Below are 21,261 nucleotides of genomic sequence, written 5' to 3' on the forward strand. Positions count from 1 at the left end.
TTCCCAGGGCTACAGAGTTAATAAGTGTTTGAGAGAGAATTGGAACCCAGATCCCAGGTCTTCTTGACTCCAAGTCTGAAATGCTGTTGACACAGGGAAAGATCTGAAGTCCCAGGGGAGTTTTCACTCTGCATTGGTGGAATTCTCCATGCTAACTGAATCTCCCAGGTTGAGAACTAGGCACATTTAGGTTCCTTGTTATATATCTATATCTATCTATATTTATATCTATATCTATGTCTATGTCTATGTCTATGTCTATGTCTATGTCTATGTCTATGTCTATGTCTATGTCTATGTCTATGTCTATGTCTATGTCTATGTCTATGTCTATGTCTATGCCTATGTCTATGCCTATGTCTATGTCTATGCCTTTCTATGTCTATGTCTATGTCTATGCCTTTCTATGTCTATGTCTATGTCTATGTCTATGTCTATGTCTATGTCTATGTCTATGTCTATGCCTATGTCTATGTCTATGCCTATGCCTTTCTATGTCTATGTCTATGTCTATGTCTATGCCTATGTCTATGTCTATGCCTTTCTATGTCTATGTCTATGTCTATGTCTATGTCTATATCTATATCTATATCTATAGATAGATATATACACACACATAGACACACCTATATATGATGCTCTTTGTATATCTGTGGCATCCTTTATACTTCAGTTCTTCAAGGTGCCATGGGTTTCTCAGTGTGGGTCCTCTTTCCATTGATGGAGAGTATACCCCATTATGTGTGCCATAGGAGATAGTCTTCAAGAGATAATGGATCAGGGAAGCTAGGTGGGGTAGTGGATAGAACATTGGCCCTGGAGTCAGCAGGACCTGAGTTGAAATCTGACCTCAGACACTTGCTAGCTTTGTGACCCTGGGCAAGTCACTTACAATCACTTCAAGTCGGTTAACCCTGATTACGTGTGTGTGTGTGTGTGTGTGTGTGTGAGAGAGAGAGAGAGGGGGGGGATATGGATTGGAATATTAATTTTCTTGTGGCTAACCTGGGGATGAGCCCCTCCAGACTTGGCTAGGGTGGCCCATGGACAACAGGCATGCAGTCTACACTGGGCAGCCTCTCTGGGTCCCATGTTGGTGAGATGGTAGGAGTCCACAGGAGGGCTAGTAGGATGGTGAAAGGCCTCAAGACTATGCCATGTGAAGATCATTGAAGGAAATAGGCAAGAGAGATGGGAAGAGGGACAAGATACCTCCAAGTATCTGAAGACTCACCATGTGGAAGACCAGACTTGTTCTGCTTGGCCCTTGAGGGCAGATCAAGGAGAAAACTTATTGGCCAACTAGTTCCACTCCCTTGTTTTACAGATGAAGGAACTGAGGTCCAGAAGAGGATATGGATGTGAGGGACAGCGGGTGAAAGTTGTAAAGAGTTCAGTTTAGGCTGGATGTCAGGAAATACTTCCCACCAACAAGAGATAGTGGGCTTCCTGACCTTGGAGGTCTTCAAGCAGGGGGCAGATGACTATTTCTCAGGTATTATAGCGGGGACTAATATGTTGTTATTCAGTTGTTTTAGTTGTGTTCGATTCTCTGTGACCCCGTTTGAGGCAAAGATAATGGAGTGGTTTATGATTTCCTTCTTTAGCTCATTTTACAGATGGGGAAACTGAGGCGAACAGGGTTAAGTGACTTGCCCAGGGTTACACAGCTAATAAGTGTCTGAGGCTAGATTTGAACTCAGGAAGATGAGTCCTCCTGACTCCAGGCTTGATACTGTATGCACTGCATCATCTAGCTGCCCTCAGCTTTCTGGGAGAGAGAGGGATATGCTGGGAATTTTGATGATGTAAAAATGAAAGATATCAATGCAATTTTTAAAAAGAGAAAAATCAAGAGACCTATATACACCAAAGCATTTATAGTAACACTTCTTGTGTTAGCGAAGCAGGGAAATAAAGTAGATGCCCATTGACTGGGGAATGGCTAAATACATTTTGATATATGAAGGTCATGGATTATTACTGGGTTGTAAGAAATGATGACTATGAAAAATTCAGAGAAGCATGTGAAGATTTAAAACTGATGCAAAGTGAAGAAAGAACTAAGAAAATGATATTAATAATAACCATAACAACTACAACAATGTAAATGGAAAGAACAGAGAGACAAAACTGAATGCGATATGATTACAAAGACTAGGTTTGGCTCCTGAGAAAAGTTGAGAAAATGCATCTTTCTCCCTTCTTTGAAGAGGTGAGGGGACTACAGGGAGTGTGGAATGTTGTATTTACCATTAGAGAGTTGTTGCATCAGTTGGTTTTGTGCCAACTTTCCCCCTGTCTTTTCTTTTCTTTCTTTCTTTCTTTTTTTTTTTTTGCAGGGCAATGGGGATTAAGTGACTTGCCCAGGGTCACACAGCTAGTAAGTGTTAAGTGTCTGAGGCCGGGTTTGAACTCAGGTACTCCTGAATCCAGGGTCAGCGCTTTAACCACTGCGCCATCTAGCTGCCCCCTCCCCTGTCTTTTCAATTGGGGTTAAGTGACTTGCCCAGGGTCACACAGCTAGTAAGTGTTGTGTCTGAGGCTGAATTTGAACTCAGGTCCTCCTGACTCCAGGGCTCTATCCACTGCGCCACCTAGCTGCCCTCCCCTTGTCTTTTAAAAAGTTCTGTTACAAGAGATGAGCAGAGAAGCTGGCAGGGATATATTTGGGAATGAAAGTAATATAACCATGGAAGATCTCATTACAGAGATCTGCAATATACTAGCTAAAGTGATAGAGTTGAAGTTGGGTGGTTCTGAGTTCAAATTTTACCTCTGATACATACTAGCTTCATGACCTTGGATGAGTCACTTAACTTCTTGACCTCAGTTTTTTTTTCACCTGTAAAATGGAGATAAAAATCCCTAAAGGAGGGGCAGCTAGGTGGCGCAATGAATAGAGCACTAGCCCTGGATTCAGGAGGACCTGAGTTCAAATCCGGCCTCAGACACTTGACACTTACTAGCTATGTGACCCTAGGCAAGTCAATAACCCCAATTGCCTCACCAAACCAAACCAAACCAAACAAAAAAATCCCTAAAGGACCTACCTTGCACAGTTATAGGGCTCCAATAAGATAATGCCTATAAATTATTCTGTAAATTTGGAAGAGTCATATACTGGTCAATTATAATCATTCTAGTCCAAGATTACCTGCCATTTGCTCTGTGACCTTGGACAAACTGTTTCTCCTCTCTAGACTTCTTATTCCTCCATGCTAAAAAATGGTGGAAATATCTTTTTTTTTTTTTTTTTTTTTTTTTTTTTTTTAGTGAGGCAATTGGGGTTAAGTGACTTGCCCAGGGTCACACAGCTAGTAAGTGTCAAGTGTCTGAGGCTGGATTTGAACTCAGGTACTCCTGACTCCAGAGCCAGTGCTCTATTCACTGCGCCACCTAGCTGCCCCTGGAAATATCTTCTTTCTCCCATCTGAGGGTAGGTCATGAGGTTTGAATCAGTGACATCATATCATTAACACTGGTTAGTCATGTTAGATTGGTAGCTTAGGGGTTTGGGCTAATAAATAAACTAGGGTGACTTTGTTCTAGGACTCAGTGTTATTATTCTCAGCCCCAGGTCCCTGGTCTTGGGACCCTGCTAGGAAGTTTTCCTGAGGGACTGCTCCAGTCAGACCAGGGCCACCTGGCATCGGGTCTCTGACCCTGGACCCATCCTGTCCCTTCGAAGTTTGGCTCATGAATTACCTTGTACATGAAGAATCTTCTGAAGCCTGGCCCCCAGCTTCTGGTGCCTTCTCTCCCCAAATTACCTTATTCTTGTGTCAGTTTTGTATTGGCATATATGTATATGCCATATATATATATATATATACATACACATACACATGTATGTATATGTGTCTTTGTTGTTGTCGCATAGTTGTTTTCAGTTGTACCTGACTCTTTGTGATCCCATTTTGGGGGTTTCTTGGCAAAAATATTGGAGCGGTTTGTCATTTCCTTCTCTAGCTCATTTTACCGATGAGGAAACTGAGGCAAATAGGATTAAGTGACTCACCCAAGGTCACATAGCTAGGAAGTATCTGAGGCCAGATTTGAATTCAGGAAAATGAGACTTTTTCACTCCAGGCTTGGCAGTCAATCCAATATTCTACCTAGCTGCCCCTGTGTGTGTATATCTATGGTTACATACCTATATCCATGTATTTATGTATATATGTATGTATGTATGCATATTTATTTTGGTCCTCTTCAAAAATGAAGGAAACCAACCATGTATGTATGTGTGCATCTATCTATCCATCCATCCATCCATCCATCCTTCCATCTATCTATCTATCTATCTATCTATCTATCTATCTATCTATCTATCTATCTATCTATCTATCATCTATCTATCCATCCATCCATCCATCCATCCATCCATCCATCCATCCATCCATCCATCCATCTATCTATCTATCTATCTATCTATCTATCTATCTATCTATCTATCTATCTATCTATCTATCTATCTATCTGTTTGTCTGTCTGTCTATCTATCATCTATCTAATAGGCTCCTTGTACTGGTTCATGTCTAGGTCTTTAATAAAAGCTTTGTGAGTGGAGAGTGGTATGATAGTAACTATGCTTGACCCCAAAGAAGAGATGAGAAAATGCACCTCCATTCTTTCTTTAAGGCAGAGGTGGGGGACTGTGGGTGTGGAACATTGCATATACTGTCAGGTTTGGGGGCTGGATAGGTTAGTTTGGCTGACCTGCTATTTTTACTCTCTTTAAAAATTCTTTGTTCTGGGGATGGCTCTCTGGGTATGGGAATTGGGGAGGGATGTATTTGGAAATGAAGGTGATAGGAAAATGAAAGCTATCAATAAAAAGTTTTCTAAGTGCTGGTTGATTGATCTGTAGGTTGGACACATGGGCACAACTTTACATCTTTCCTGGAAGTCTGAGGATATAGACAAATGGTGAATCTGAGCCCCAGCTACTGTGGAGGGTGGGTGGGTAGTGGGGGCAAAGCCAGGAGCATATAATCACAGGGGCCTAGATTTGGGGTTGGATGGGCCCTTAGGGACCATTGATCCCAACCCCCTCATTTTATTATTAATTTTTTTTTTGGTGAGGCAATTGGGGTTAAGTGACTTGCCCAGGGTCACACAGCTAGTAAGTGTTGTGTCTGAGGCTGGATTTGAACTCAGGTCCTCCTGACTCTAGGGCTGGTACTCTATCCACTGCTCCACCTAGCTGCCCTACCCCCCCCCCCATTTTATTGATGAGGTAACTGAGTAATGAAACCAATGAAATGGCTTGTCCAAGGTTACGCAGCTTCTGCTCCCCAGTGATGGGCCTGGGTCACTTAGGGCCAAGGAGGAATAGCAGCAGAGGACCCGTCCACGGCCCCCTGTAACGTCTGTGTTCCACATCTGGAGATGTATGTGCTGGCCTCCCTCTCTCCCTCCCTTTCTTTTCCCTTCTCTTCTCTTTTGGCCATTTTTCTTTGGTCTGAACCGGTGATCTGATTCGTAAGGGGAATTCCCATTATGGAAGTTCTCTCTTCTCATATGGATTGGTAACTCACCTGTAATGTAGAATGATGGCTGTAGCCCATAGACTTGGTTTAAAAATATACATATTTTGATAACTATTTCAATATTATTGGTTTTTTTGGTAATCATCTATATTTTATTTTGTGCATTTAAAAATAAGGTTCTGAGAAAGGTTCTATGGTTTTCACCAGACTGTCTCAGGAGTCCAGGACACAGAAAAAGTGACAGATGAACCCCATTGCCTCAAGGTACTAAGAAGCTCGTAGGTATATAGTTAGAACTGCAGGAATCTCAAAGGCAATCTAGGTCTAAGATCACTGGTTTAGAGCTAGAAGGGACCTTAGAAGCCATTAAGTCCAACCCACCCCTCTCCCTCATTTTACACATGAGGAAACTGAGGCAGACTGCGGTTAAGTGACTTGCTTAGGGTCACACGGCTAGTAATTGTTGGAGGAGGGATTCAAACTTGGGCCTTCCTGACTCGGAGTCCAGCACTCTGTCTACTGTTCTACCCCCTCATTTTATAGATGAGGAGATGGAGGCACAGGGAGGGTATATGACTTGGTGCCTGGCCCACAGTCACCTAACTAGAATATTCTGGAGACAGGCCTAAAACCGGGATTTCCAGACTCCACGGCTGGCCCTCTCCATCCCCCAGGCCTCTTAGCTCCCATTTCCCTAGAGCAGCTAAGCACCCCCTGCCCCGGGTGCTGAGGCCCCCTCACCTGCAGGTCCTTGTCATGGCTCTGCCTCTCCAGGATGTGCACACGGTCCTGAAGTTCTTCTACTGTGCCCTGGAGCAGGTCATTCTCCTCCATGGTGGCACTGAGGCGATGTTCCAGCTCTCGCTTGCGATCTGACAGCATCTTGATCTGAAAGGGCAGACAAACATGTGGCGTGTGTGTTTATGTGTGTGTGTGTGTGTAAGTGTAAGTATGTGTGTGAGAGCGTGTGTGTGAGCGCGTGTGGACATGGGGGTGGTTCTGGGATGATGCCCAGGCTGATGGGTGGGAAAGAAGAGACTGACTTCCCAAACACGAACCCAGCTATCTGTGTCCGTGCCCGTCTGTGCCAGGCTGTGTGCGTCTGTACCTGGGAGGGAAATAACCAGACGACTCCAGGCTGGAAAGGAAACCCCTCCCCTGGAGAAACTTGGCTGGGAAGGGGTGGGAGTTGAGCTCCCAGCAAGCTGGAATGCAGGTTGCCAGGCAAAAGCAAGGCGGGGAGGGCTGGAGTGCTGGGGATTAGCAGAGATAAGGCCGAGGTGTGGCTGCATCTTCCTTGGCCCTGAGCCTCTTCCCTGGTCCCCGGCTCCTCCAAAGAGACCCCAAGCTGCTCTGACTGCTACTCTCTTCCTTCTGCAGGTGCCAGGTCGGGGAAACTCCCTGGACACTCTCTGGAGAAGCAACTTCCTTTCTATTGGCTAGAATCCCAAACCCATCCCCCTCCCTGCCCAAGCCAGGCTAGAAGGAGTGACCTTTGGCACTCTGCTTTGAGGGTGGCAACGGTGGGTCACAGAAACAGAAAGATGGTGGCTGGATCATTCTGTCCCATGGGCATTCTGGACGGGGACAGCAGAGGGGAGGCAGGCGAAAAAACAGCAGGGTTGAATGTTCAAGAGGGAGAGGCAGCCTGGTTTCCTTAATGCTCTTTCCAGGGTCCCAGCTGGCCTCGACTTTCTTTGGTTTCTGTGCCTCTGACCCTTCTAGGCCCTCCAGCTTCCTGATGGCCTCTCTGGGGACTGCCCTGGCCCTTCCCGCAAACCTCTCCCCATGTGTAGCATGCTCAGCTTGTCTCTCTGCTCTGACCCAAAGGGATGCTGTTGTATCTACTCCTCCAACCTTACTGAGATGTCTCTTCTGTTGGCTCCCTAGGCCCTGACCTGTGCCCTTTGCCAGCCCACTAATGCTCTCCTGATACTAGGCCAGATGTTTTCCAGCCTCAAATGCTTCTCCCACTTCCTTGTGGCTGCTACAGCTGTCCTACCTTGGGCAACATGTAAAGTGTTATGGTTTAATTGTGGAATTTTTCTAGGGGGAGATTTTAAACTGAATTTTTAAGGACTTAAGACTCTCACAGAAGCATCCTTCCCTTCACTTTGGGCTCCTTTCCTGTAGCAAACCCTCTAATCCCATCCCCACCCTCCTGACTTTAGCATTCTGATTCTGCTCAGATCCTCCCTGGCCACCAATCCATCAGATAGGCTGATGTCCTGGGGAAGAGAAGCATGTGACCTCGGCCCAAGGAGATCAGGTATCTGGCACCAACAAAGGAATACTGTATACGAAGGAACCGAAGGAACCGTAGGAACCGTGTCTCTGGAGTGCACTGCCAGCCCCTTTCATGAAGGAAGCTACTATTCCACACATGGATGAAGGGCAAAGCTGTCTGTTTAAAGAACATTTTTCCTTGAGTGGGCCATCACTGGAATAGTCTCCAGCCCTTTCGAAATTTTTTTCCCATGGATAATCTTGGTCTCCCAAGTCCCAGCCAGTGCCCCATCAGATAAAATGATTCCTAACCACCCCCAAACCTCTGAAATGGCTTATAGAGAATCATAACTCTAAAGCCAGAGGAGACTTGATGTTGTTTGGTCATTTCAATTGTGTCTCACTCTGCATGACCCCATTTGGGATCTTCTTGGCAGAGATACTAGAGTGGTTTGCTATTTCCTTCTCCAGATCATTTTACAGATGAGGATACTGAGACAAACAGAGTTGAGTGACTTGCCCAGGGTCACACAACTAGTAAGTGTCTGAGGTCAGATTTGAATTCAGGTCCTCCTGACTCCAGGGCTGGTGCTCTATGCCCTGTGGCACCACCAACTGCCCTATAAAGTTCCTATAAAGGGTTTTTAAAGGGCTACCTAGTCTAACACCTTCATTTTACTGATGAAGAAATCGAAGCCCAGAGTAATTGACTTGTGACTTGGTCATAGAGGCAGCAAGTAGAAGAGATGGAAATTTCCCTGAGGTTAAGGGATCATAAATTTAGAGCTAAGTGAGACCTGAGGAAGCTAGGTGGCGCTGTAGCGCATAGAGTGCTAGGCTTGGAGTGAGGAAGATCTGCCTGAGTTCAAATTCTGACCTCAGATATTTTACTAGCTGGATGACCTTGGGCAAGTCACTTAACACTGTTTGCCTCAGTTTCCTCATCTGTAAAATGAGCTAGAGAAGGAAATGGCAAACCATCCCAATATCTTTGCAAAGACAACTTCAAACGGGATCATTAAGAGTCAGACATGACTGAACAATAAGAGACCTTATAGGTCCCTGAGTCCAACTCCCTCATTTTACAGATGAGAGAACTGAGAACTAGATGTGGAAGTGACTCATCCAGGGTCACTCAGCCAGTTAGCATCTGGAACAGTCTTCGAACTTGGGTCTTCCTGACTCCAAGTCTAGAACGTGATATGATCATAGGTTCCTATGTTTAGAGCTGGAAAGGACCTTAGAGAAGTAATCTGCTCCAACTGCCTTAGTTTACAGATGAAGAAAAAGGCCTGGAGAGATTGAGTAACTTACCCGAAGTCACAATGGTAGTGAGAAGAAACTTAGCTTTACCACAACAGAAAAATGACCCCAACACCATGGCCTAGGGAGCCGAATGGGATGGAAATGAAGGGAAGCGTACGCATGAAGCACTGGATTCCCTCACCTTGAACCCTAGAAATGGGATCAAACCCAGCCATGAGGCTTCCTGAGAATACCTTCCCCAATGAGAGGCTCAAGGAAAGCGGGGTGGGGGGAAGGAAAAGGAAGTGGCGGAGCAGGGAGATGGGAGGCTCTGAAGGAGGAAGGACCCAGAAGCAGCTTGAGCACCAGGCATGCACACAGATGATCACAGATGGGCGTGTGGAATCCCGCGAGAACAAACTCTACTTACTTCAAGTACCTGCTGCTTGGGACCAGTGGGAAGGGGGGAAAGGAGGAAGGAAGAGGATGAGAGGAGAAAGAAGAAAAGAGAAGAGTTTGACAGACTTTAGGGGAAAACCCCCCCCAACCTTCAAGCCATTCTCAGAAGGGCAGGAACACCCTGGGTCGTACCTCTGGAGCTGGTGTCCAGTCCAACTGCCTCATTTTACAGAGAAGGAAACTGAGACCTAGAAAGGTGCCCAAGGCCATAAGCGGCTGAGCTGGGATTTGAACCCAGGACCCCTGATTCCAAACCCAGTGTTCATTCCATTGTACATCAAGGGACTTCTTTGGGGACCAGTTCCAACGATCCTTCCCTAGCAACCCTCAGCCCTGCTGTCAAAGCTGAGGGAAAGCAGAAGGTCAGGCTAACCCTCCCCATCTCCCCCTCCACCCCCCACAATGCAAAATTACCACCCAGATTGGCATTGATTTTGAGCTAGGAGCTCAGAGGAAACTGAGCCAAAGAGAGATGAAATAACTTACTTGAGGTCATAAAAGTAGCAAGTAGCTGACCCAGCATTTGAACCCAGGTTCCTGGGTTTCAAATCTGGCCCGCTTTCCCTCGTACCATACTTAGCTCCCCTTTTTGCCACTCAAAAGTAAAAGGACCACTGCTCAGAGAGCTGCCTGCTTGAGTGGAAGATCAGAGGGAAAAATGCTCAATGGAAAATCTTTTATTGGCTCATGAGACACATCCACACAAGATTTCCTAATTTCATTGTCCTATAGTTATCTATCAATCATGCCCAAAACATTTATTAAGTCTCTACTATGTGCCAGGCATTGTGATACATGCTAGGGATTCAAAGACAAAAAGGAAAACAGTCTGCCCTAAGGGAGCTTGCCTTCTAATGGGGAAACAACAGGCACCAAAACGAGTGTATATAAAACACATATAAAGCAGATTCAATATCTTCTTGATATCTCTCCCCATTGAAATCCATCCTCTGCTCTGCTGTCCCCCGTGCTCTATGAACTCCAGTGGCTCCCTATTATCTTCAGGTTAAAATAAAAACACCTCTGTTGGGAATTTAAAGTTCTTGTAACTTGACCCCTTCCAAAGCCTCTAGGTTTACTTGTTAGTTTTTCTAACAACTCACTCTTCTCCATATACCCTAGGGAGTGGCATCACTGGCTTCTTTGCAGTTCCTTAAACATGCCATCCCATCTCCCATCTCCAAGCCTTTGCACTGCCTGAAATGAACCCTTTGTCTGGAATGCTTGGTCTCTTCATTTCCCTTCAAGGCTCAGTTTAAATCCCACCTGTTCTAAGAAGTCTTTTCTAGTCTCTCCCAACTGCTGATTCTTCACATTCTCAGATTGTTTCCCATCTATTCCACATATATTTTACATTTGCCTGTTTTTTTACAGTGTCCCTCCCCCTCCATTAGAATGTAAGCTTCTTGAGGGCAGAGGCTGATTTCGCTTTCCTTTGTAGTGTTAGCACTTAGCACTTGGCACTTGGCACTCAGTAAGCACTTAATAAATGCTTGCTTGCTAAGTTGGAGGGACTTGGTATATGTTGTGGCTTCTCCTGTATACTTAATCAATGTGAACAGAACTAAATTGAAAAGGGACAGAGAAAATAATTGTCCTCCAGGTCTCATGAGAGCTTTCTGATAGGGAGAGTTGGAACTAGGTATGGGCAAATTATGCTGCTGCCTAAGGCATGTGCAACATAGAGGGGCACACAAGAGTCACTTCAGAATATTCCTTTTTATAAATGGACAATTTTGATGCCAGAAAATCTCCTTTGCATGTCCTGTCCATAATTTATTTTGAAAAAAGTCAGTGGGTACATTGAAAGCTCAAAGCCTACAGGAAAAGTTTCCTGATCCTTTGAGTTTACTGGTGTTTTGCCTTCTCCCTGATTACCTTACTTTTCTTTTGACTGTACTTATATACACATGTATTCTTTCCCCTAATAGAATGTAAGTTCCTTGACAGCAGGGATGGTTTCATTTTTCTTTCTTTCTTTCTTTTTTTTTTAGTGAGGCAATTGGGGTTAAGTGACTTGCCCAGGGTCACACAGCTAGTAAGTGTTAAGTGTCTGAGGCTGGATTTGATTCAGGAACTCCTGACTCCAGGGCCGGTGCTCTATCCACTGCGCCACCCAGCTGCCCCTCATTTTTCAATCTATATCCCCAATACAAAGCACATAGTAGGCAAATTAATAAATGATTTTTCATCGGAAGGAGAGAAAGAAAGGGGGAAGGAAGGGAATAAGCATTTCTATAGTGCCTACTATGTGCCAGGCATTGTGCTAAGCACTCTTACAAATATTATCTCATTGACTGATTGATTATAGCACATTAGGAGCCCAATTCCTCAATTCAGGCCAGGGAGGGGAACACAATATCCGAATCTTGCCTAGGGTACAAAAATCCCATGTCCTGGTTCTGCAGGGAGAATCTTATGAGGAGAATATTATTAAATGAGGAAAACCATAGGCTACATTCCTGATTATGAGCCACAAATGGTAGCTCTGAGTTCTCTCTCTCTCCCTCTCTCCCTCTCTCTCTCTCTCTCTCTCTCTCTCTCTCTCTCTCTCTCTCTCTCTCTCTCTCTCTCTCTCTCTCTCTCTCTCTTTTGCAAGGCAATGAGAATTAAATGACTTGCCCAGGGTCACATAGCTAGTAAGTGTCAAGTGTCTAAGGCCGGATTTGAACTCAGGTCCTCCTGAATTCAGGACTGGTGCTTTATCCACTGCGCCACCTAGCTGCCCCCTGAGTTGTCTCTTATTAGTAGCATCTCTCTGGGCATAGCTAAGTGGCTAGCCAGAAAGATAAAACCCAAATGAAATCCTTCCCATTCCATTACCCATCACTTTGGGTACATTTGGAGGACAAGTTCAGTCACTCTTATCGAACTGCTTTTGCTTCCTTAGATCAGAAGGATCCCTACGCAAAGCCCTGCCATATTGCCCAATACTGGAGAAACATGTTTAACCAGCGAGGAGGCCTCCCCCTGGGAGACTCACTTCAGCCTGGAGGCTTTCCAGCCGGATGATGTGTTGGTTGGATGAGGAATTCTTCTCCCGGAAGTCTTCTCGGAGGGCGTGGACTTGCATGGAGAGCTGACGCTCCACTTCTGATGCCTAGGAATAGAAGAGACCATGAGGATTTTAATGGAGAAACAGAGGACTGGAGTCTCACCTCTCCCTCCCTCGACAAGTTTGTACCTCTGATGATTTTTTTTGGCTAAGTTTAATCAGACATTGATGCGATGGAGGGCTGTCAGGTCATAAGACCAAGCTGTAGCAGGTCAGGTTGAAGGATTTAAAGCAGGAGTTCTTAGACATTTTTTTGGCCAAAGGATCACTTCTCAGAATAAAGTTTTTAAATATATAAAATAAAACAAAGATGATTGCAAAGGAAACCAATTCTCTTGAAATTTAATTATAAAAATATTTTTATATTTATTAATCAGACAAAAAGCACTAAATAGCAATATATCAAAATATTACATATTTCTATATTTATTCATCAGATGAAAAGCATTAAATAGCAACACATCAAAATCTTAAATCGAGGGGCAGCTAGGTGGTGCAGTGGATGGAGCGCCGGCCCTGGATTCAGGAGGACCTCAGACATTTGACACTTGCTGGCTGTGTGACCCTGGGCAAGTCACTTAACCCCAATTGCCTCACCAAAAAAAAAATAAATAAAAAAAATCTTAAATCAAATTAAATTATTAGATAAATAAATTAAATAACATGAAAATATTTAAAAATTAAAGACACAGACGTCAGGCTAAGATGCCCTACATTAAAGGGTTGCAGGTTTAGAGCTGAAAGGGCCCTCACAGGTCATCTGGTCCAATCTCCTCATTTTATAGACAAGGAGAGGGAGGCCCGGGGAGATGAAGGGTCTTCTCCATTAGCTTTCTTGGCAGCCAGATCATACTGTTGAATCATGTTGAGCTCACAGAGTCCTCTGTGATTTAGCAGATGATTGTAGCTCTCCCAGGCCTCCTTCAGCTAGAAGTGGGTCCCCTGCCTGAATAAATGCCCTGCAACAAAGTAGGTCAGCACCGCAGAGAAAAGTTGCGAGGCAGATAGGCTTCTGAAAAAGGCTGAGTACACTGGCCAGCAACCTGGCCCATCAGCTGCTGTCCAGAACCTTTCTGGGAAGGCTGCTCTCCTAACATTCTCCATCGTCTCTATCAGATCCCAAAAGCCTTTTCTCTTTTCCCCCTGGAAGTTTCCTTCACCCCTAGAATCACATTCTCCTCTTGTTGCCTCTTCTTGTGATAGACTGGCTCCGTCCAGAACCTCCATTTAAAGGAGGATGCCCAGGCTAGCTGAATCTTCATTCCTCCCGAAGCTGCATTCCAGACTCCCCCAATTGTCTTTACCAACTCCCTCACCTCTCCATCCCCTCTTTCAGCTTCCTTTTATGGGTTGTCTTCCCCCATTGGATTGTAAACTCCCTGAGGGCAGGGACTGTCTTTTCATAGTGTTTGTATAGTGCTTGGCATACAGTAAACACTATAAAAGCTTGTTGCCTTGCCTTGCCTTGAATGAGAATTGACAGTCATTCATAACCCTGAAGGCTGAAGGGTAATCAGTGACCCCAATCCTTACCCTAAGAGGACTGGTCAACTGGCAATATGAATTATAGAGCTAGAAAGAATCTCATGGGCCACCTCATCTCACCTCTTCAGTAGACGATGAAATTGAGGCACACAGGGAGTAAGCAGCAGAGGTAGAAGGGACTATCCAGTCCAACCCCTTATTTCACCAAAGAGAAAACTGAGGCCCTATTGGGGGAAAGTGACTCGCTCAAATCTCAAGGCCTGGAGGAGTTAACATCCCTTTTCAAAATAGGTCATTTGCTTCCTTCTCATAGAAAGATTCTGGTTTAGACATTTGGAGAGAGGAAACTACTGTTGGCTTGCTCCCTTTTCTCTTTCGGTTATATATTAGAGAAGAGAACAAGTATTTATATAGTACTTACTATGCACCAAGCACGGTGCTAAGTGCCTTACAAATATTTTCTCATTTGCTTCTCAAAACAACCTTGGGAGGTAGGTGCTACTATTACTCCCATTTTACAGATGAGGAGACTGAGGCAGAGAATAAGTGACTTGCCCAAGGTCATACTGCTAGGAAGTGCTTGAGGCTGGATTTAAACTCAGGTCTTTCTGATTCCAGGTCCAGGGCTCTAGTTATTAGGACAGTTAAGTCCTTGGTCTAATCTGAATGAGAAACCTTATCACTTTTTCTTTAATTAACCACATCCTGCACAGAATTGGTTTTTTTATCCAAAGGCTTATGCATTTTCTAAAGGGGAAGCCTGATCAGCCCAGGAAGGATTCCTTTCTGAAATCTATTAAGGCAATGATAAAAGAAAGAAGAGAAAGAAGTCTTTGGTCATTTTGATTAATAGAAGTGTTTCTTGAGTTCACTTGTGACCAAGTTGAAGGGAAATCCTTAGAGCAAAGCTTCTTTTCTTTTCTTTCTTTTTTTTTTTTGGTGGGGCAATGAGAGTTAAGTGATTTGCCCAGGGTCACACAGCTAGTAAGTGTCAAGTGTCTGAGGCCTGATTTGAACTCAGGTCCTCCTGAATCCAGGGCCAGTGCTTTATCCACTGTGCCACCTAGCTGCTCCAGAGCAAAGCTTCTTAAACTGTGGGTTGTGACCCCAGATGGGGTTGGGTAACTGAATGTGGGGGTCGTGAAAAATTTGGCAGTAAATGTTTGATTTGTATACCTATATACCCTGGGGTCACATAAAAATATCTCAGGTGAAAAGGGTCTTGAGTGACCTAGAGGGAATGTCTACAGAAAGATTGAATAGTGTTAGAGCAATGATTCTCTTGCTGTTCAGTTGTTTTAATTGTGCCTTGTATACACACACACACACACACACGCACACAGAGTTATGTATGTGTTATCTCTTCTATTAGAATGTAAGTTTCTCGAGGGCAGGGGCTATCTTTGCTTTATTCGTATCTCTCCTGTCTACTATAATGACTACTGCCCAGTAAGTGCTTAATGATTGATTTTGCATCCTTCATGCTTAGCATAGTGCCTGACCCACAGGAAGTACAGACAACTACTTGTTGAATTTGGAATTGAATTGAACAGCACTTACAGGTTTTTTAAGCTTTCTTCCTTGCTTTGCTTAGAAATTAGGAGTCTTGTGGGCCCATGATGGTATTTAAGACAGCTAGGTGGCACAGAGGATAGAGCACTGGGCTTGGAGTCAGGAAGACTTGGGTTTCAATCCAGCCTCAGACAATTCCTAGGTGTATGACCCTGGGCAAGTCACTTAACCTCTGTCTGCCTTGGTTTCCCCATATGTAAAATGGGCATAATAATAGCACTTCCCATCTAGGCTTGTTGAGGTAATATTTGCATAGTACTGAGCCCAGTGTATAGAATAAACTTGATAAATGCTTGTTTCCTTCCTTCTTGGGGCTGTGGCATCTTCTGAAAGAAGTGAGGCCAAACTATCTTCATCATAAAGGAACCCGAACCAGCTGCTTCCCTGCAGCAAGGCTGCTGGCTCTTTCAGTGACTAACCAAACTGGGGCGAGATGGAAGAGGAAGGCAGCAACATCTTTAGAGTTAGTTGGTTGTTGTTGGGCAGGCTGAAGGGGCAATGACAGGGCTGGGGCTGTGAGGAGACACCCAGGGACTCAAGGTTCTCTGTGTATTAAAGCTAGCAAGTTGTTGGCAACAGTGGGATTTTGTTCCCAGCCCACTTCTTGCTTCTGCCATCAAATGTGGCCTCTCAAACATCCCAACTCCTCTTGTCAAAACAGGTGGTAGAATTGGTCAAATTTAAAAAAAAATGGAACCCTTGTCAATGAAGTCAAGTGATATTGTCAAATCTACAGGCATTTATTAAGCTTATTGAGAGAAGTAAAATACAGTGTGTGCAAAGTTGTTGACCAATTTTTTTCTAAGATAAGAAAGTTTTTTCAAATCTTTAAATAGTAAAATTGAAAATTAATATTTACACATTTTAATTCTAATTAACATTTTAATTATACAATCATATATTTTAATATAATTTAATTAGAATTACTATTTAAATATTAAATATTACCATGATGTTTACATATGATTACTATGTTCTCTCTCTTACTGTTTTGTTCTTTCAAACATTCAAACATTCTTTTTTAAAAAAAAATATTTAGAATTTCCCCCAAGTTATATGTAAAAACAAGCAAACAAATTTTTTTTCACATTGATTAAAACATTCTTTCAATTAACCCTCCATCTGGTGAAATAGACCTCCAAGTGTTTCTCCATCCCTGACATGCTCCATGGTCAGTTTGGCCCAATTGCCAGCACTGGACAGCTCCCTTCCTCTCCCTTAGATAGAGCTTTAGTCATAATATAATAATAATACAATTATTATAATATAATTATTATAATAAATATAATAAAATAACATGGGATCAGTTCTCCAACCTGGGATATTTAAGTTGAAGTACTTTCAAATGCCATTTTCAGAAGCTTTGGCTACTCTGATACTTTTCAGGGATTGTCTTTTTCTTTTTTTTAATCTATCTAGTGCTTAACATGATGCCTGGCATATAATAGGCACATGATAAATGTTTATCAATTGATTGCAAGTCTATTGGAATATATAAAAAGGCATTTGTTACACTTGGAAATAAATTCAATGCACCTGACCCCTAAATCAGCAAACATCCCAGGTGAGAAGGGAGACCAGCTCTCTGAAGCCCTTGCCTGGTTTATTGCTAGATCCTGTAAAGAGGAGGAGGCCAAACAGGAGGCCAGAAGAGATTCATAATGGATTTGAACATCCCCCCCACCACATCCCTGCCCATTTCACATGTCTACACTTATTACTATTAGTTAACATCCTTCTCTTTCTACAAGGCCAGGCCTTCCATGAAGCCCCTCTCTGATAATCCCCCCAAATGAAAACAATTTGTATCCTCAAATATTCCAAGGGTCTCTTTACTTCTACTTTAACCCTATCATGTTCTACCTGTTTTATTATTGTTAACAACAACAAAGACAACAACAATAACTAGCACTTATATTGCATCTTAAGGTTAAGTACTTACTTAAGTAAGTACTACTTACCATATGTTGTTTCACTGAATCCTCCCAACAGCGCTGGGGGATATTATTATTATTATTATTATATTATCATTATTCCCATTTTACAGATGAGGAAATTGAGACAGAGGTTAAGTGACTTGCTAGTGATCACACAATTCATGATAAAGATGATAATAAGTATTTATATAGCAACCTAAGCAAAATGCTTTACAAATATTATCTCACTGTATCCTTATAGCAGCTATAGGAGGTAGGGGCTATTATTCCATTTTCCAATGAGGAAACTAAGGCAAACAGAGGTGAAGTGATTTACCTAGGATTATACAGCCAATAAGTATCTGAAATAAGATTCGAACTTGGGTCTATCCTGATGGAAAAGTTCAGCATGCTATTCACTGCTTTGAACTGCATCCAGAAAGCTGGGTGGAGGAATGGGGGCTGCCTTATTTACCGCCTGGCTGCTATGGGTCTATGAATATATGGCTGTCTTTGTCTTTCTGTGTTTTTATTTTCCTGATCTTTGGCAACTGATTATCCTGAGATGGCATCGCCACACTACTTAGTTACCCCATCATATCCCTTTAATAGATTGCAAGACCCTTGAGGGCAGGCACTGTATCTGCTAGCTTTTTGTCCCCAGTGGGTGACTAGAAATGAAGTATAGAATATAAAAGCTGGAAGGGACCTTGATGTAGGACATTAAATGTATCCCTTTTATTTGACAGATTAAGAAATTGAGTGTGGGGGGGGCAGCTAGGTGGCGCAGTGGATAAAGCACCAGCCCTGGATTCAGGAGGACCTGAGTTCAAATCCGACTTCAAACACTTGACACTAGCTGTGTGACCCTGGGCAAGTCACTTAATCCTCATTGCCCCACTGAAAGAAAGAAAGAAAGAAAGAAAGAAAGAAAGAAAGAAAGAAAGAAAGAAAGAAAGAAAGAAAGAAAGAAAGAAAGAAACCGAGTCTCAGAAAGGCGAAGTGACTTGGGAAGGGTCCCATAGAAAAGAGATTACAGAGATAGCATCTGCACTTAGGGCCTCTGAAAGTTTTAGCTAGGATATTTCTTTCAGTGGAAAGCTTTGCTTTCTTTACAAAACGCTTACGGTCAGCAGAAGGGCTTCATTTGAGCAGATCTCCCACAGATAAAAAAATAAGCTCAAAAAAGCTCTTTTCTCTCTCCTGGATAGAGAACATTGATTAGAGTTGATGGGAGCTCCATAGGGCAAAGAAAGGCCCCAGGGAATATGAGGTGGCATGCCAGCAGCAAGTCTATTGGTGCAACAGACACGAAGAATGGTCTGATTTGCTCTTTTTGATGGATTTGACAAAGCATGCATGCATAGTCCCTGCCTGGCTCCATGGCCACTTCAAACCTGGAGAGGCTCCTCATAGCCAGACCTGATCCATGGGCTTGTACTGGCTAATGAAGAAGATTCCTCTAATTGGCTGCTGAGTCAAGAATAATGATGACTCGGGGGTTTGAAGAGTTCTCTAATTGGATACAGAGCTGTTACTTAGTGGGTATACCAGATAAGCGGACCCCCCACCCCCATCCCCTTTTCCCTCTCTTCTTCTGGCTTGAAAACATGAAGACTGCTTTGAGCTGCATCCAGAGAGCTGGGTGGAGGAATGGGGGCTACCTTATCTCCCACCTGGCTACTAGGGGCCCATGAATATGGCTGTCTCTGTCTTTTGTGTGTGTTTGCTTTCCTGATTGTAGGCAATTGAGTATCCTGAGATGGCATCATCTAGGCAGAAACTAGGATTTTTTTTTTGGTGGGGCAATGAGGGTTAAGTGACTTGTCCAGGGTCACAGAGCTAGTGTCAAGTGTTGGAGGCTGGATTTGAACTCAGGTCCTCCTGAATCCAGGGCCGGTGCTTTATTCACTGTGCCACCTAGCTGCCCTAAACTATACGATTTTTAAGAGTATGGTGGTAGGGGCATCTAGGGCCCTGGAGTCAAGAGGACCTGAGTTCAAATCTGCTCTCAGACACTTAACACTTACTAGCTGTGTGACCCTAGGCAAGTCACTTAACCCCAATTGCCTCACCAAAAAAAAAAAAAAGAGTATGGTGGTAGTAGCAATAGCCTCTAGAGTGTAAGTAGCTGCTGGCAGAGGAATTCTCTCTATCAGGAGCAGAGACACACATTAAGGGTTTGTAACTATGGAAAGGCAGTCATCCAAGGATGAGAACAGCTTCAGGGGGCATGATCCTTCAAGGAATGGCTACTGACTCTAGAAAGTCACAGGTTTTTAGAAGCTAGTAGAGAGCTACACTTAAGGGAAACTATGGAATGAGTACACAAAGAGAGAAAACAATGTCTAGGGCCAGGAGCTCAAAGGTTGCCCTTTGCCACATGTGATCTCTATACATGTACCTCCCTATCAGTGTACTCCAAGGTTGTACCTACTTCTCCCCCACTAGGGGGAGTATATTTAGAAGAGTACATCCCAGGCTTTTGGGGAGCAATGTTTCATATCAACTATTCTTATATAGCCTTATCTAAAAGCTAGTTGAGTTAACTGGCTGATTGTTGATGAGAAGCACACTAGTAGGGCCTCAAGCACTTCAGCACGAGAAGTATAACTCCTGGGGCAGCTAGGTGGTGCAGTGGATAAAGCACCAGCCCTGGATTTAGGAGTACCTGAGTTCAAATCTGCCCTCAGACACTTGACACTTACTAGCTGTGTGACCCTGGGCAGGTCACTTAACCCCCATTGCCCTGAAAAAAAAAGTACAACCCCTCAGGGTTACTGCACTCCTGAGAAGGAGGAGTAGTCAGTCACTATTTGGGGACTCAACCTGTGAGCATGAGTGCAAACTGGGAAGTGGCCCAGAGGAGCGCTAGATTAGTTTCATCAATTCAGAGCTGAAAGGGAGCTTAGAGAAAATTTGGGAAAATTTTTCACACATATTATATTATTTGATTGTATTTAATTATTTTGCTTAATCTCATTTAATTATTTAATCTGTTTGCTCAACCCACTCATTTAATTATTCAATTAATTCAGGATTCCAAGCTTATCTAATTAGCTCAGTTATTTAATTAATAATTTAGTTGATTATATGATTTCTTATTAATTTTGCAACAATTCTGTAAGGAAATAGTATCAGGTATGTTATATGTGTGTGTATATACACATGTATGAATATATATACCCATACGTATATTTATGTATGCATATATGTGTATGTATATGTGTGTATATATATATATATATACACACACACACAACTTATATAAGAGGAGCAGATTGAAGCTTAGAAAAGGAAACAGTATCAGCTATGTTTTATATATATGTGTATGTATATACACATGTATGTGTATATATACCTATGTATATATATATATGTGTGTGTGTATTGGGATGTTTAAAATCTAATGTGTGGTCGCCTTATTCCTGTCCCAGGTGTAGGGAAAACTAGCTAGGGTTTACTTATAAATTAGAAGCTTTAGCATCAAGTTTTGACATTAAGCATTTATTAATGAAAAAGAGAACACCTGGGTCAGAAAGCCAAGAAAAAGCCTATCTACCCTAGAGGAGAGATAAGTTCAGCCTGGCCTGCTTCTTCCAAGAGTCCTCTGCCACCAGGAACCTTTTTGAGAGACCAACTGCCAGAGCCAGGTTCCTCTCCGTCCCAAGGAGAGGTGGTCCTTCCACACTGCTTCAAGCTAATTGGCTAGCATCACCCAAATCCATTGGTTCACTGGACTTGAGGGTGGTCCCCATGTTGAGGTCACAGTCCACAGTCTCTGAGAACATACTGTCTTCAGAGTCAG

The 21,261-nt window shown here is 43.3% G+C and overlaps 1 protein-coding gene across 4 annotated transcripts in view; it reads right to left on the bottom strand.

The window, feature by feature from the left end:
• BICDL1 (BICD family like cargo adaptor 1) overlaps positions 1–21,261 on the bottom strand; it is a 142,069-nt gene that overhangs the window by 49,518 nt on the left and 71,290 nt on the right. For 3 of the 4 annotated variants that reach the window (XR_006354175.1, XM_043978321.1, XM_043978318.1), the window contains exons 3-5: positions 12,409–12,525; positions 9,397–9,408; positions 6,237–6,383 (exon numbers count right to left, since the gene is read on the bottom strand). Coding sequence is in view for 3 of the 4 variants with exons in the window: in XM_043978321.1 (XP_043834256.1) it covers positions 6,237–6,383; positions 9,397–9,408; positions 12,409–12,525 (276 nt within the window). In the remaining variant the exon portion in view is untranslated. The remainder of the gene's footprint in view (positions 1–6,236; positions 6,384–9,396; positions 9,409–12,408; positions 12,526–21,261) is intronic. The other variant, XM_043978320.1, reaches the window with a different exon arrangement.

The sequence above is a fragment of the Dromiciops gliroides genome, chromosome 1 (assembly GCF_019393635.1).
Source record: "Dromiciops gliroides isolate mDroGli1 chromosome 1, mDroGli1.pri, whole genome shotgun sequence".
In the NCBI taxonomy this organism is placed as follows: Eukaryota; Metazoa; Chordata; class Mammalia; order Microbiotheria; family Microbiotheriidae; genus Dromiciops; species Dromiciops gliroides.